Source organism: Coffea arabica, chromosome 10e (genome assembly GCF_036785885.1).
Source record: "Coffea arabica cultivar ET-39 chromosome 10e, Coffea Arabica ET-39 HiFi, whole genome shotgun sequence".
In the NCBI taxonomy this organism is placed as follows: domain Eukaryota; kingdom Viridiplantae; phylum Streptophyta; class Magnoliopsida; order Gentianales; family Rubiaceae; genus Coffea; species Coffea arabica.
The window spans coordinates 8,540,226-8,556,745 of NC_092328.1; the positions used below are offsets into that span (position 1 = coordinate 8,540,226).

At 40.0% G+C, this 16,520-nt stretch overlaps 2 protein-coding genes across 2 annotated transcripts in view; both read left to right on the forward strand.

Annotated features, from left to right (window-relative positions):
- Positions 1-16,520, forward strand: part of LOC113711208 (uncharacterized) — a 195,439-nt gene that overhangs the window by 39,760 nt on the left and 139,159 nt on the right. The window lies entirely within an intron of this gene.
- Positions 1,601-4,780, forward strand: LOC140015425 (uncharacterized). The gene is made up of 4 exons (XM_072067998.1): positions 1,601-2,009; positions 2,391-2,515; positions 2,657-3,587; positions 4,314-4,780. Exons 1-4 carry the CDS (start codon positions 1,601-1,603, stop codon positions 4,778-4,780), a joined length of 1,932 nt encoding a protein of 643 aa, XP_071924099.1.

Below are 16,520 nucleotides of genomic sequence, written 5' to 3' on the forward strand. Positions count from 1 at the left end.
CCCAAGAGGACTGCTCATAAGATTTTAGAAAGTGGATTTTATTGGCTTTCATTGTTTAAGGATGCCTATGTATTTTGTAAGTCATGTGATCGCTGTCAAAGGGTAGGTAATATAACCCGTAGGGATCATATGCCCCAAGTCCCGATGATTTTTGTAGAAATTTTTGATGTCTGGGGTATAGATTTCATGGGGCCTTTTCCTACTTCATTTGGTTTTCTGTATATTTTGCTGGCAGTTGATTATGTGTCCAAATGGGTGGAGGCTAAGGCCACTCGGACTAATGACTCGAAGGTAGTTGCAGATTTTATTAGGTCTAATATTTTTGTACGATTTGGAATGCCAAAAGCCATTGTCAGTGATAGGGGGACGCACTTCTGCAACAAAACCATAGCTGCGTTGTTTCGCAAGTATGGTGTACTCCACAGGGTCTCGACATCGTACCACCCTCAGACCAATGGTCAAGCGGAGGTATCAAACCGGGAGATTAAGTCCATTCTGGAGAAAATGGTGCGCCCCGATAGGAAAGATTGGAGTTCAAGGTTGGAAGATGCTTTGTGGGCATATAGGACCGCTTACAAGACGCCTATAGGGATGTCTCCCTATAGGTTAGTATTTGGTAAGCCTTGCTATCTTCCAGTGGAGTTCGAGCACAAGGCTTTTTGGGCGATAAAGCAATGCAACATGAACCTAGAAGAGGCCGGTGCCCGACGGAAATTGGATTTACAGGAGTTGGAGGAGATTCGCAATGAGGCCTATGAGAATGCGGTAATTTATAAGGAGAAAAATAAGATTTTTCATGACCAACAGATCTCGAGGAGGACATTCGAGTGTGGGCAAAAAGTTCTCCTGTACCACTCCAAATTGAAGTTATTTCCAAGTAAGTTACGTTCTCGTTGGATTGGTCCTTTTGTTGTGACTAATGTCTTTCATTATGGTGCAGTAGAGATCCAAAGTTTGAAGACTGAGAAGAAATTTGTAGTGAATGGTCATCGTCTCAAGCCGTATTATGAAGGGGTTCCAATTGAACGGGTGGAGATGGTGCACTTGGAAGACTCGATTTGCTTAGTTTAAGCAAAGTTTTGGACGATGTCTAGCCAAAGACATTAAAGAAAGGCGCTCATTGGGAGGCAACCCAATTGTTCCTTTTCATTGTTTGTTCAATTTCGTGTGATAGTTTAGATTGTGCTCCCTGAATTAGACTGATTTTGGGTTTCAATTTGCGTTTTTGCTGATCTATAGGTGCCCTTCACTCATGAGGCGCCCGCGTGGTGATGTGCAGGAAGCTCACGATCAGAAACTTCTGAAACTTCTGGGAGCTCTCTTGCCCTCATGACGCGCCCGCGTGGTGATGTGCAGGAAGCTCACGATCAGAAACTTCTGAAACTTCTGAAACTTCTGGGAGCTCTCTTGCCCTCATGACGTGCCCGCGTCACGTTCGCGGGAAAGGTAGGGATTCAAAAAAAAAAAAATTTTTGAATAAACATTTCTTATCACCGTAGCTTTAGTTTCCAAATTTAAAAAAAAATTTATTTCCGTGGCTCAAAGAGCCTCATAATTGGAAGGAAAAGAAAAGAAACACGTAGCTTTAAAATGTCATTTTATGGTTGAGCACGGGATAGTCTTGGGTAATGTGGTGTCGTCTAAAGGTATCAAGGTTGACAGGGCGAAAATAGATATTATATCTGCATTACCTTACCCCGCGAGTGTGCGGGAGGTACGTTCTTTTCTTGGACATGCAGGTTTTTATCGAAGGTTCATCAAGGATTTTTCAAAAATTGGGGCCCCGCTGTTCCAACTTCTACAAAAGGATGTAGCCTTCGACTTTGATGACAAGTGTGGGAGAGCCTTCGACAAGTTGAAGGAATTGTTGATCTCACCTCCAATCATCCAGCCCCCTGACTGGAATTTACCATTTGAGATTATGTGTGATGCCAGTGACCATGCTGTAGGGGCTGTGCTAGGGCAAAGAGTGGGAAAGGCACCTCACGTCATCTACTATGCGTCCCGAGCGTTAAATGGAGTCCAATTGAATTACTCCACCACTGAGAAGGAGCTTCTTGCAGTTATTTTTGCTTTAGAAAAATTCAGGTAATATCTGTTAGGTGCCAAAGTAATTGTATTTTCTGATCATGCAGCATTAAGGTACCTAATGACCAAGAAGGATGCCAAATCGAGGCTCATCAGGTGGATATTGCTACTACAGGAATTTGACCTGGAAATAAGGGACAAAAAAGGCTCAGAAAATCTAGTAGCAGACCATTTGAGTCGCATACCGGTTGGGGAGGATAATGAGCCATTGAAGGATGCATTCCCTGAAGAGCATTTATTTGCCTTAAATTCTCAATTGCCTTGATATGCTGATTTAGTCAATTATTTGGTAACTGGTAACTTTCCTGCAGGTTGGCCAAAATCGAAAAGGGATAAATTGAAGAGCGACGCCAAGTATTTTATCTGGGATGACCCATACTTATGGAAGAGATGTGCAGATCAAGTGATGAGGAGATGTGTAAGTGAAGTGGAATTTCAATCGATTTTGACTTTTTGTCATACTTTTGCCTGTGGAGGTCATTTTGGACCCAGGAGAACTGCTCATAAGGTATTAGAAAGTGGATTTTATTGGCCTTCATTATTTAAGGATGCTTATGTGTTTTGCAAGTCATGTGATCGCTGCCAAAGGGTAGGTAATATAACCCGTAGGGATCATATGCCCCAGGTCCCGTTGATTTTTGTTGAAATTTTTGATGTCTGGGGTATAGATTTCATGGGGCCTTTTCCTACTTCATTTGATTTTCTATATATTTTGTTGTCAGTTGATTATGTGTCTAAGTGGGTGGAGGCTAAGGCCACTCGGACTAAAGACTCGAAAGTAGTTGCAGATTTTATCAGGTCTAATATTTTTGTGCGATTTGGAATGCCAAGAGCTATTGTCAGTGATAGGGGAACGCACTTCTGCAACAAAACCATAGCTGCGTTGTTTCGCAAGTATGGTGTACTCCACAGGGTCTCGACGTCGTACCACCCTCAGACCAATGGTCAAGCGGAGGTGTCGAACCGGGAAATCAAATCCATCTTGGAGAAAATGGTGCGTCCCGATAGGAAAGATTGGAGTCATCGGTTGGAGGACGCACTCTGGGCCTATCGGACGGCGTACAAGGCGCCTATAGGGATGTCGCCGTACATGTTGGTATTTGGGAAGCCGTGCCACCTACCAGTGGAGTTTGAGCACAAGGCTTTCTGGGCGATAAAGCAATGCAACATGAACCTAGAGGAGGCCGGTGCCCAACGGAAGTTGGATTTGCAAGAATTGGAGGAGATCCGGAACGAAGCCTACGAAAATGCACTAATTTATAAGGAGAGAAGCCGGACATTTCATGATCAACAAATTTCAAGAAAAACCTTTGAAATTGGACAGAAGGTCCTCCTGTACCAATCCAGGCTCAAGCTATTCCCAGGTAAGCTACGTTCCCGTTGGTTTGGACCTTTTATTGTTACTCACGTGTTTCCATATGGTGCAGTTGAAATCCGGAGTGCTAAGACAGATGTCAAATTTGTGGTGAACGGACACCGCCTCAAACATTATTACGAAGGTTTTCCAAGTGGAGAAGTGGAGACAATAAGCCTAGACGCACCACTGTGTCATAATTAGTGGCACTTTACCATGTCTGGTCCAAAACGTTAAAGAAAGGCGCTCATTGGGAGGCAGCCCAATTGTTTTTTTTCATTGTTTGTTTGATTTTGTTTGATAGTTTAAATATGTTTTCCTTGAATTTGACAGATTTTTGGGTTTTAATTTTCATTTTTTTTCTGATTTGTAGGCGTTCTTCTGTCATGACGCGCCCGCGTGATGGCGTATGGAGCGCTCACGGCCAGAGAGCTCTCTTGCTCTTATGACGTGCCCCCGTCATGACGACCAGGAAGCTCACGGCCAGAGAGCTCTCTTACTCTTATGACGTGCCCGCGTCATGACGACTAGGAAGCTCACGGCCAGAGAGCTCTCTTGCTCTCATGGCGTGCCCGTGTCACGTTCGCGGGAAAGGTAAAGATTCAAAAAATAAAAAAATAAAAAATAAAATTTTTTTTTTTTAATAATAAATAAAATAATAATAAACAAGAAAATAATAATAATAAATCAAAAAAAAAAACTTTTCTCTTCACCGTAGCTATTTCTTTTCTGTTAAAAAAAAAAAAAAACTCTTTTCTTTTCCTTCTTTTCTTTCTTTCTCTCTTCTTCTTTCTTTCTCTTTTCTTTCTTCCTTCTCCCCTGCTCCCTCTCTGTTGTCCGAAACCCCTTTGCACGCCGCCTCCTATTCCAGCTCCTCCTCGCCATCGACCAGCGGCACCAGCCGCCAACCGCAGCTTGCGCTGCCGTTCCTCTTTGGCCGAGACCCAGAGAACCTCGCGCGCAGGCCAGCTTCTCAGCCGCGCAGCTTGCCCGGCAGCCGGCCACCCGCGGCCTCCGCAATCCACTTCGCAGGCCGCAGCAGCTGCTGAAGCTCTCACTGCGCGCCGCCACCGCAACCCCCTCCAGCCCGCTCTCACCTCTGCAGCAGCCCGCAGCGCCCCCACTGTCCCGCGCACCGTCGACGTCCTGCCTCGCGCCGCCAGCAGCGCCTCTGTCTTCGCTCGCCGCTGCTGCTCTACCTCTGTTCACGCCGCAAGCCGCGGCTATTTTTCCTCCACCACTCCGCCTCTCCTACCAATAGCTCTCTCTTCACCCACCTCATCCGCCACCAGCGAGCAGCCCGTTGCTCACTCCATCGCACGCCGCCGTAGCGGCTGAAGTTCCCACAGTCGGGCTGCCGCCTGTTCTAGTGCGCCGCGCGCGCTCTGATCCAGCTCGTCCAAGGCCAGCCCACGGACACCGCCGCAACCCCTCACGCGATTCCGGCACACCTGACACCCACCACTGTCCCATTTCGTCTGGCTACCATCTACGGTGGAGGTAATTCACAGTTGCCGCCCAATTTCTTAATATTTATTGGTACTGCCTGGGTCGTTCCATAGTTGATATTGTTGACGGTTGGAATTTACTTTCTCAATTGGTGATTTTCCACCAGTGGTACTGGTTGGATTATTCTTGCTAGGAATTGCTATTTCTTTTGGGTTGGGTTAAATTGTGCAATTCATTGGCCAACTGGAGCCATTTGTTGGGACTTTGGGTGAGCTGATTGCTGTGACTGTTTGTTAACTTTGGAGGACACTTTGGACCTCACGTTGCTTGTGGACATTGGTTGACTCGTTGTGAATTGCTGGGCATTATTTTGCTTGAATTGCTAGGTAACTCGCTGAGGTTTCTTTTGGGATTTTGGTTGAGTTATTTCTGAAATTGCTTGTGAATTAGAGAGGCTGGCCGCATATTCGGTTTAATTACTTATAAAATTGCTGATTGGGAGGGGCCTTACTATATCGGGCTACTCAGTGACTGCTGTGGACTGGCATACTTTCTGGGGTTACTTTAATTGCTATAGTCACTGAGCTCACCGCAGTTTGGTCGCCATCTGTGGGGCATTGGGCATTTTTACTTGCTGAAATTCTTTTGTTTGTTATTGATTGGGTTATTACTGGGAAATTCTTGCTTTGTTCTGCTGAGTTTCCTTTGCTAGTTGCATTTGCTGGTTTCCATACCTGTTGGAGCTTCTGTAGCTTTGAGCTGACTGTTGGGTGATATGGTGAGACCAAAATCCTCCTCTAGGTCTAGGGCCTCTCGTTCTCAGCCCCCTCCACAGGCATCTATTCCTGTGAATACACCTACCAACCTACCCTACTCTTCTAATGTCCGAACCCGTTTGGGTAGGGGTAGGGGTGCTCAGGTAGATACCCCAGCTCACTTTGGAGGGCACCTGACCTTCACTAGACCTGCCGATCAGCAGAGATATGCTAAAGTCTGTGAGCGGCGTATCATACCTTGTAAGACTAGTGACAAATTATCTATGATGGGCCTAGGCATACGAGAGGAGGTCGAGCAGATGTTTACAGCCATCGGGTGGCGCCCATATCTCGATATCTTTTGCCCCGCCTTTGTCGAGCTGACTCGGGAGTTTTATTCTACCTTTGAGTTTGAGTTGCCCTCGAGGTTCACCGTTGCGACACCTAATGTCATTCGCTTCCGTCTGATGGGTCGGGAATTTAATTTTTCGATTACCCAATTTAATCTGGCATTTGGGTTCATTACTCGAGAGTATGCTAAGACGAGGGAGTATGTTGAGAGTGCCTGCAATTACATAGAGCCTTTTCTTTCCCGCTACCGCACTGTGTGGGAAGAAATGTCCACCGATCCGCAGCGCTACGACCCTTCTAGGTCTAGGAGCTCCTTTCTTAGGGACCCTAGCGCCCGATACGTCCAGCGATTCTTAGCCTACAGCTACTCCGGTCGCAAGGACAGCTCCGGCATTCTCTCTCGACCCGAGTTTTTCTTCATTTGGAGTATGCAGAATAACATCAAGGTCAACTTGGGGTGTTGGTTGGCAGCACAGTTCAAGACCGTCTTGGCCAAAAAAAACAAACCCCTTATCCTTGGGTCCTTTATCACCCACTTGGCGACAGAGCTGGGGGTTCTTAACCTGGAGGACCACGACCTGCATTTGGCGTTCGAGATGGAGCTCTTGGATGTGGATTGCTTAGAGAGGATGGGAGTCATCGAGCGCCTGCCCGATGGTTCCTACCAGTTTACCCCTCCGGGACCACCTCGAGCTCCGGGTGCACACCCTTCGCCCCGAGCAGGGCCCTCTTCATTTCATGAGTCAGCCGAGGACACAGCTGGGCCGTCATCTTCTGCGCCACCTCCACCACGTGGGAATTCTGAATGGCAGCAACTCCGGGAGCAGGTTCAGACTTTGGAGGCTCGAATGGTCAACGTTGACGCCAATATCGCCGGCATAGCGCAGAATTTGGCGCAGTTTTTGCTTCATACAGGCTTTGCACCTCCATTTCCACCTCGCCCTCCACTTTGACCCAGTTTCAGGGAAGTTTAGTTGCTTTCTCTCTCACTTTTGCTTTTTCTTTGGCACATTGAGGACAATGTGCCCTATAGGTGTGGGGGGGTCTATAGTCTTTTTAGTTTTTGGTAGTTGATAGTTTTATTTCTAGTTGCTTACTTTCTTTTCTTAGTGCTTATCCCTCATATGAAAAAAAAAAAAAAGAAAAAAAGGCGAAAAAAATGGGTGTTGGTTTATTGCCTCTAATTCTGCTTTTGCCAAGTTTTTAAAATATAATAAACAGGTATCGGGTTAATGTGGTTGAGTCCAAGATATTTCCTTGGTGAATATCGGACTGCTTGGCTCTTTTGATTTCCTTGTTAACTTTTCTAGGCATAAGAAATGACTGTTGGCATTTTAATGTGAACTGGTCCAATATTGACTCCAGTTCTCCATGTTTGGTAATAATGAGGCGAGCTGCTCCTATGCGTGGTTATTAGTGTGTTATTTTGCAGCTTTGCATTGTTTGGCTGTGAGTAAACTTGACTGTACTCCGCTATTAGTTGCTACTGAGTAACCGGGAGTCTGCACCTAAAAGTGTCGATTCTCGCGTCAAAAGGTGGTACTTTCTATGAGTACGTGGTCGTATAGCGGTAGGAGCTGAGTAACCGGGCTCCTTCATCTAAAAATGTTGGAGTTCGCGTCAAAAGGCCCAGACGGCTAAAGACTAAGTCTTTTTTTTGTGTTAATTATTATTGCTATAAAAAAAAAACCAGAAAACGAAAAAAAAGAAGGAAAAAAGAGAGAGTAAATAATAGGAAAAGCTTGCCGGTGTATGGACTTAATATGGAGACTTGTGTGAATGTTTGGACCATTAGCTGATAAATGTTGTGTGCCATTCCTTTTTCTTAGAGTAGTTAATTTGGAAATTGAAGGAGTTTGCAGTTTAGAGGATAACGGGGGGGATGCTTTTTAGATTTTGATCACTAGTGCTCGATATATGGTTTTTCTTGATATCTTGGCAAGTTGGTAGAATAGAGCGATGACCATTATCAAATCTTGGTGTCTATGTACTTTTCTTATGCTTGAGGGCAAGCATGGTTTAGGTGTGGGGGGAATTGATAGGTTGTAATTTTACTATTTATTTTATTATTAATTTTTCCTATTACCTGACTTGATGTGGATTAATTGCTGGATTCTACTCATTTTCCGTAGTTTGCATTGATTTCAGGAAGTAGATAAAAAATACCACAACTAATGTCACTTTGGCAGTCATCGGAAGAGAAATTAAAATAGAAGGTTTGGAAGGGCATTTTTGGAAGACAAGGCACACAAGCCCCTTTGCGGTCATTTTGGGCTGAAGTGCTCTTTTCCCTGGATGGGCCGCACAATGCGAAGAGGGGGAGATCATCGGATACAAAAGAGGCATTGCAGAGGATGGAAGGGGGGGGGCACTTTTCTTGGAGTTTTGTAGCCGCACTTTTTGACTTTTCTTTTGAGCCTTTATAGGCAATCTCCACGGTTGGAATGGGGACAAGGAGTACTAGCTTAGCAATTCATTAGCTCTTCCTGGAGAATTCCTTTTCGGCTTGCTCTCACGCATGCCAGGAGAAGTGGAGCTAGCCACTTTGACTTTTCCTCCTTGTACCTTTTGAGTGGCTTCACTCTACGGATGCTGGAAACAATTAAGAGACTCAATTGTTACCTATAACTTTCATTTGCCTTTCAATTGTTCGACGAATTGCGGCTCCTGAAATGCAGTCAATGGCCGTGACTTTTGCTGGAATTTCCCGCGGACTTAGTTCATCAAATATGAACTAATTTCCTCATTCTAGTCAAGAAATAACGGATGCTTTGAATCACCTAAAAATTATGAGATCGTTTTAATTTAATCTTTCCCTTTTATTTATTGGTATTCGCATATTCCTTGTTTGCTATGCTTATGGTTATTTAATTAATTGATTGTCTTGGATCCAGATAATTAATTGATTTGGTAACCTATTGTCAATTAGGACCTTGAATCCGTAATTATTTAATTGTCCTGAAATAGTGACAGCTGGCACGATTAGATTCGTATCAAGGGGATACGCGGCTAATCTAAAATAACCCTGATAGTGTGTTATTTGGTTAGAATAGGGCTCCTCTAATACGTAAGGCAATTGGGGAATTAAATTCTACGGGCGTACCTAGGATTATTTCTCAATTAGAGCAGTGATTAACTGGCGTACCTTAATCGCCGACACAGTAAGGAGGGGTTGACTGCCATCGCTTGTTTGGTAGTTATAACCTATTTATTGATGAATAATTGGAATTGCCTTTGCTTCAATGATCAATTAGGTGAACCATTGCTGAAATTATTTCTTGGCTGGACTTTTAATTAATATTACCTTAATTTGAGTGAATTGCCATTTTGACTTTTAGTTGCCTACTTTATCTTATTTTTGAGTGTTTTCTTGTTTTAATTGATTTGGGCCTTTAATTATTGTTACTCTGAGTTCAGTGAATCATTGTTTAATTCCTAGTCAGTTATTTATTTTTATTTTTATTTTCATTTTCTTATTTGAATTTATTTGATTGGCATCATTCCTACAAAATCACCCCCTGTGTTACTTTGAATTTCTTAAGAAACAAATATACCCAATCCCTGTGGATACGACCCTACTTGCCCTGTCTACTAGTTCATAATTATTTGTGAAAAGAAATAACCATTCCATTCGGGTATATCGGATTAAGCAAACTCTTCGGGAACAAGGTGAATCAAGTAACCCATTGCACACCTAGAGTCCCTGCTCCAGTACTTGAAATTGGGTTTTGGTCATTTTAACTGGCAATTAGGTTTAATTTTATTATTGCACAGGCTTCGACACCCTGTCAATTAAAAACTTACTAAAGTTAATATTAATTAGTTTAATATAATATTTAAAAAGTCGCTAAAAAACTTGATCTGTCACTAAAGGTAATAGAAATTTATAATAATAGATTTCCCTAATATGGTTGCCATAACTATGGCACTGTAGCATTGTCCTATATATATATATATATATATTGTGCTTCATTGCTGCCTGCTGTTGTGGGCCCAAAAGGTAACAAACCAGCCATGCAAATTGCCTTTTGAGGGCTTTCGCTCAAATAGGTCCATCAGTCATTGATCTGGTAAGTATATAAAACCAAACCACCGGCTATATACACACCATGCACGACTCCCAATTTCTTTTGTCTTGAGATGGACAGAATACATTAACTGTTCAGGTTGCATCCCTAACATTTTCCCTTTTGGGCCTTTGCCCAATACTCTGTAAACCAACACCACCTAGTAGGCGAAGTGAATTCAAATCCAAGTCCAAGTTGGATATGAGAAGAGACGAATCAAAAAGAAGTCCCTAGATGAAGATTTCATACAGGAGCATTGAGTTTTTAAATCCACATAATCTGCAACTTCGTGGTAAATCTTGATATTATCCATATTATCCCCTCATAAGAGGATGCCTAAAAAATATCCTCTGGTCAATAGTACAATATCTTTCTATGTTTACAAGTATGAAATAAGAAAAGATGGCCAAATGTGTTAGTAAAACTTAACAGAGGTTCAAGTTAGTAGAATATAAGCTGTAATCTGAAGTTCATCCTGAATACCTGATTAAGGTACAACTAGCCAATTTGCCATCACTGACAAGCTGGGTTTGGAGGACTCAAGAGTTGCGTGATTAGGGCTTTTAGTTTGACCGCTGTTATCGAAGTTGCACGTAATTTACGGTAATTTCTATAGATTACAGCGGTAAACTACTAAATGGTGGAAGATTCAAGTTGTCATAATACAGATACACGTACAATTGGTGCTCAAGCTAAAATCTTAAAAAAAAAAAAAATTTCTTTACACAGTAATTCGATAAATTTGACCGAGGTAACACTTGTCATGTCTCTAATTAGAGGAAAACAAATTTATGCATAGCATAGAAGAAGAAGATCTTCATCGCTAAAAACAGAAGGTAGACAAAATCGGTGACAGGTGCTTGCAATAGAATACGTCCCTTCTAGCATATAGGACGAACTAACAAAATAAGCCTTGATTCAAGCGACAGTCCAATTGCCTTCAGAAAATGTTGGTCTGTATTTCGCGAGGTTTGCATCGAAAGGAACATAAGCAGAGAAATTGCAGAGCATATCATGGCCAATGCGTTTGCTATGAAAAATGCCGCAAAAAGTCTTTTCCTCGCCAAGACTGGCATGCCCGTCTCACTCTCATTGCCACCGGGTACGGTGATCATAGCAGCAGCCGCAATTGTTGCGACCAGAGCAGTTACAACTTACAACCATGCACGAGTTGGATGTATCCTTCATCCATATATTTTTGCATCCTTTAATAAGTCTTTATGCTTCTCCAAGAATAATTCTCAAGGAGTTTGTCCTTCCGAGTTCTTTCTTGTCCTTAAGTCAAACTAGACTATTGCTTCCACGGCCTGCATGCAGTTAATTACGAGATTAATCTAGGTTTATGCATGCACTTCATTTGCAGTTAATTATCCTTTTAGTCTATGTTGTAGTATTTTAATAAAATAATGAATTCTCAATTAAATGTGCATGTTACAAGGGAAATAAATTTTCTAAAATTTGTAGGTGTTTGAATGGTTTTTACTAAATATTTATTGTATGAAGTTATGGCCTTTCAATTACATTGAAGCTTTGTAACTTACAATTCAAATTTGGATTTGAATGGGTATTATTCAAAGATCATTATGTGAAATTATGATTTTTTAATTACAATAAGTTTTTTGTAACCTATAACTTTGAATGTGTTTTGAATGGCCAATAATTTCAGAATTTATTTGGTGTCTTATTAGTAACATAAGTTATATTTGTCTAACTTTTCTTCACCTATATATATGCAGAGTTGAGATAGAAAAGTTCCACCACACCAACTTATGTCTTTTTAGTACAAATTCACTATCTTCTATCTCATAGCAAGGCAAGAAACAAAAGGTGTTTATAGAGCTTTACTCTCCTAGTTGTGCAATTTAGAGAGAGTGTTAGCAAGTGTGGCTGGGCTGTTATATTCTGGGAGTGACAAGCTAGAGAACCTGTTGCACCGGAGTTAATTCTTCCGCAGAGGCTTGAATCACCTTAAAGAGAGCGAGATACCCGTGCCTCAAAACTCTCCACACTTGAGTACTAATATATTGTTATTATCTATTTTTTTTTTGTATATCTGTTTTTATTTTTTTTTTGTTCCAGGTGAACAACAATTTGACTCATATCAAATGGAGACCAACTCGCAAGTTCATATCAAAGAGTCAAGTGATTTGAACAAGCCATTCCGTTTTAATGGAGTCCATTTCAAACCATGGAAGGGAAAAGTTGTCTTCTATCTTAGTTTGATAAAAGTGGCTTACATTCTAACGGAGAAAAATCCCAAAAGAATTTCAACAATTGAGATGAGTGATGAGGACAAGAAAGTTCTTGAAGAAAAAAATCAAGAAATGGGAAGACGATGAATTTCATTGCAAGAATTACTTGTTAAATTGTCTTTCTGATGAATTTTATGATTTTTATGAGAATTCATATCCTACAGCTAAAAAGATTTGGAGAGCTTTGCAGAAAAAATATGACACTGAAGAAGCAGGCGCAAAGAAATATGCCGCAAGCCGCTACTTCAAATTTCAAATGGTGGATGGAAAATCTGTGGTGGCCCAAACTCATGAACTTCAAATGATTGTACATGAGTTAAGATCCGAAGGAATTCAGATTGATGAACAACTTCAAGTTGCTGCGATAGTGGATAAACTTCCACCATCTTGGAAGGAATTCCAAAAGAGTTTGTGACACAAGCAAAAGGAGTTTTCATTAGAAAGTCTCATCACTCATCTAAGGATTGAAGAAGAAGCAATAAATCAATATGCCAAAAGTGGACAAAATGGTAATGAAAATGGTGCTACCAAGGTAAATTTCATTACTTCCAATGACAACATGTCCAATGAGAAGAATTCAAAAAATAATGCCCACCTGAAACCAAAGAAAAAGAACATCAAGCATGGGCATAAGCATCAACACTCAAACCAGTATAGAAATAACTTCCATCAGAAAGGCAAAAATCAAAAGCCCCCTTTTAAATCAGTCTCTTTTCTAAATGATGGTTGTTATGTGTGTGGAAAGCAAGGACATTTTGCTAGAACATGCAAATACCGGAAACGTGGGTCTGTACCACAGGCCAATGTTACTGAAGAAGCTTATGTGGCTATGATCATGGAGGTTAACATGCTTGGGGGTTTTGATGGTTGGTGGATAGACACGGGTGCTTCAAAACATGTATGCTTTGATCGCACTTGCTTCAAAAACTACACACCCGTCGAGAAAGATAAGCAAGTGATGCTTGGTGACTCTCATACTATCAAAGTTTTGGGTTTTGGTAAGGTTGAACTAAACTTTACTTCTGGTCGAACACTTCTTCTTAAAGATGTGCTTCATACGCCTGAGATGAGGAAAAATTTAGTTTTGGGATTTCTTCTCAATATGACTGGCTTCAAACAAATTATTGAGTCTGATAGCTATGTGATTATGAAGAATGGTGCTTTTGTTGGTAAAGGATATGCATGTGATGGCATGTTCAAGTTGAATGTTATCAATAAGGCTTCTCCTAGTTCTGTCTATATGCTTTCCTCTATGAATATTTGGCATGCACGATTATGTCATATAAATAGTAAGTATGTGAAAAATCTAAGCAGTCTTGGTTTGATTCCAAGATTAAACAATGATTTTGAAAAATGTGAATCTTGTAGCAAGACAAAAATCACAAAGCAACCTTCTAAAAGTGTTGAAAGAAATTCTCAACTTCTGGAGTTAATTCATACAGACTTGTGTGAATTTGAAGGAATTTTAACTCATGGTGGTAAAAGGTACTTTGTGACTTTTATATAAGCATAGCAAATAAGAGAATTTCATTAAAATATTTAAGGGTAAAATTGTCATTTTAAATGACAAGGGAGGTATGTGTAACTTTTCAAACTTCAGGGGAAATTAGTGAAATTGTTAGAAATCGCAGGGGAGGTTTCTGAAATTATCCCTTACAAAAAAGATAATTTGGGTGTACGAAGATTAAGTTAGATTGTCTCTAAACAAATTGAGGATAGTATCCAGTATTAAAGTAATTTACTAAGCGTGGATTGAAATTTAAAAGACACAGGATAGGACAAAAGCGTAGTACTAGCTTTAGGAATTGTCTAGGAATCTGGTACAGTCATTTTTCCAGTTCTCACCCTTTTCTTCTGAACTGGGGCCTCTGGGCAGGTAGGAAGTTTTGGTGGATTATCAATCAAGATACCATGACATGAGCCGCATAATATAAGAAAATTAATCTAATACTGCCAAGGAGCAAAGAGAAGCCTGGTTCACAATCGTAAAAGAAAAATTATTTTGGTTACAGAAGATTAAATTTGTAGTTAATTTAAGTGATGATTGTCTCTAATTTACTTAAGGAACGTCTCCTGTATTGGCGTCATTAGATAAGCCTGGAATAAAGTTTAGAAACATAGGACAAAAAAGTACATTAATTTGCTCTTTTCTGGGATTGACTGGTTTCCGCAATGCAACTTTATCACCAGCATACTACACTAGCTTTAAGAGAATCTATTGAGTGATTCATTTCTCAGTTCTCACCCTTTATCTTTTGTCTGGCCACGCAAAAAACTTGGTGGATTATCAAGCAAGACACCAGGAGCCGCATTAATAAGTTTAAGAAAAATACTGTAATCTAATACTGCAAAGGGGAAAGGTGAAAATCACCTGATCCGAACATTGGAAATAGGCACAAAACTTTAATAACGCATACTTTTCTGCTGGCCTGTAAATCACGCTAATCATTACAAATAACGCACGGCTAGTCTATGGACAATGTTACGTACTCTTTAAGTGCAAAATTTTAATGACAATTAATGGCTCTTTTTAGGATAATGTTACTCTATGCACAATGTTTTGTAGTCTTTTTTTTTCCCTCCTTGGAGCTTTAATTGTAAGTTTTAGTAATTCGGTAGCTTATAGTTTGAGAATTTAGGAAGGATTTGCTGTATATATTTTTATAGTAGTTCTTGTGGAAATGCCTCCCGGAAATGGCTGAACCTGATTACTTGGTGATATTTGATTGTGATGGCACCCGTCGACAGAGGAAAAGGTGCGACTGTAAGCAGCAGATTTAAGGACGCTGCAAGGATGAATATTCTTCCCTTGTCGAACATAGAATTTCAAGTATAGGTGACAAACAAACTTATTTAATTAAATTTATTTATACCCGTCCATGAATAGATAGGTATGACTATCTTAAATTTTTGTATATGAGTATAAATGGGTTATCTAATAATACCCATTTATTACATGAGATAATAATACCCATTTATTAAATGGGTTATCCAATAAATGGGTAATCCATCAAACCCAATTAACCCATTTAGAATTGTCTTCCCCCAAGCCTCCTCTCTTCCTCCACCCATTTTTTTTTAAAATTTTTCATTTTGTCATGATGTTAACTATTTTTGTTGTATTATTATTATTTGTTGGTTTTATCTTATCATTTTATTTTCTTTTAATTTGTTAACTTACTCATGTTTTAGTATTACTAATTTATGACAAGTTTTAGCCTCTTTCCTACCTTTCCAAAATGAAATTTTAAATTTACATACGAAAAAAATGTTAAGGGTTCAAAATTTTTGGATTAAGTTTTTATGTTAACTTTTATCGTAGTTAGTTCAAATTTTTATATTATTATTGTTCAATTATTAAATAATATATAATTTTGCGACATTGAGTACGGATGGAAAAAAAATTGGTAATTAGGCTTATTGAACATTATCATTAAATATTTAAAACTAATGATGGGTGCAAAGGGTGGTATAAATTGATAACTTAGTTTGTAAAAATAAATTTAAATGAGTTTACAAAAAATTAAAATAAATGGGTTATAAATGGCAATTGGATTACCCAATTCATTTTTTAACTTACCCATTTATACCCATCTAATTAAATGGGTATAAATATGTTGACTCACTCAGACTCATTACCCATTTTAACCAAAAACTCTCTTCAGAAATTAAGAGATGAGAGATAGTCTTGAACATGAATGAAAGGGAAATCAGTTATGTGTTGAAATTCCATTTTCTTTGATACTGTAGTCACGATAGTACTTTAGAACTCTGTTTAGGTGAAGGATGACCTTTTATTGTTCTCAAGCATTGTGACTTCGTTAAATAATATTTTCTATTACTGTGTAAAATTTCTTGCACATATATGATGAAAGGTTATATCCATAATTTACTTATACTCAACCGGGCATAAATAATGGTTTTACCAACTCACAAAGGGTCTACACTTTACACCCCTCAAACTTTTTTTTTGGGTAAGTTAAAATTTACTCCCTAGCAACAAAATGTACGTTACACCTCGAACTATATTTTTTTTTGATATGTTATATGCATTGAACTTTTCGAGAAGCTAAGTGTTTTTGCCAATTATCTGAATCAAATACAAGTTATAATTGTGGGACTTGTTATGAAGTTATGAGATATATGACCTTGTCAAATTTTCTGCCGTTTTAGACGGGTTTTAGTAAAACCGTTTTACCATGTT

Coding starts and splice junctions, on each gene's coding strand:
- LOC140015425 (XM_072067998.1), top strand. CDS start 1,601: ATGGTTGAGCACGGGATAGTCTTGGGTAATGTGGTGTCGTCTAAAGGT. Junction 2,010..2,390: donor CATCTACTATGCGTCCCGAG/CGTTAAATGGAG, acceptor TAACTGGTAACT/TTCCTGCAGGTTGGCCAAAA. Junction 3,588..4,313: donor CCTCAAACATTATTACGAAG/GTTTTCCAAGTG, acceptor CTCCTATTCCAG/CTCCTCCTCGCCATCGACCA.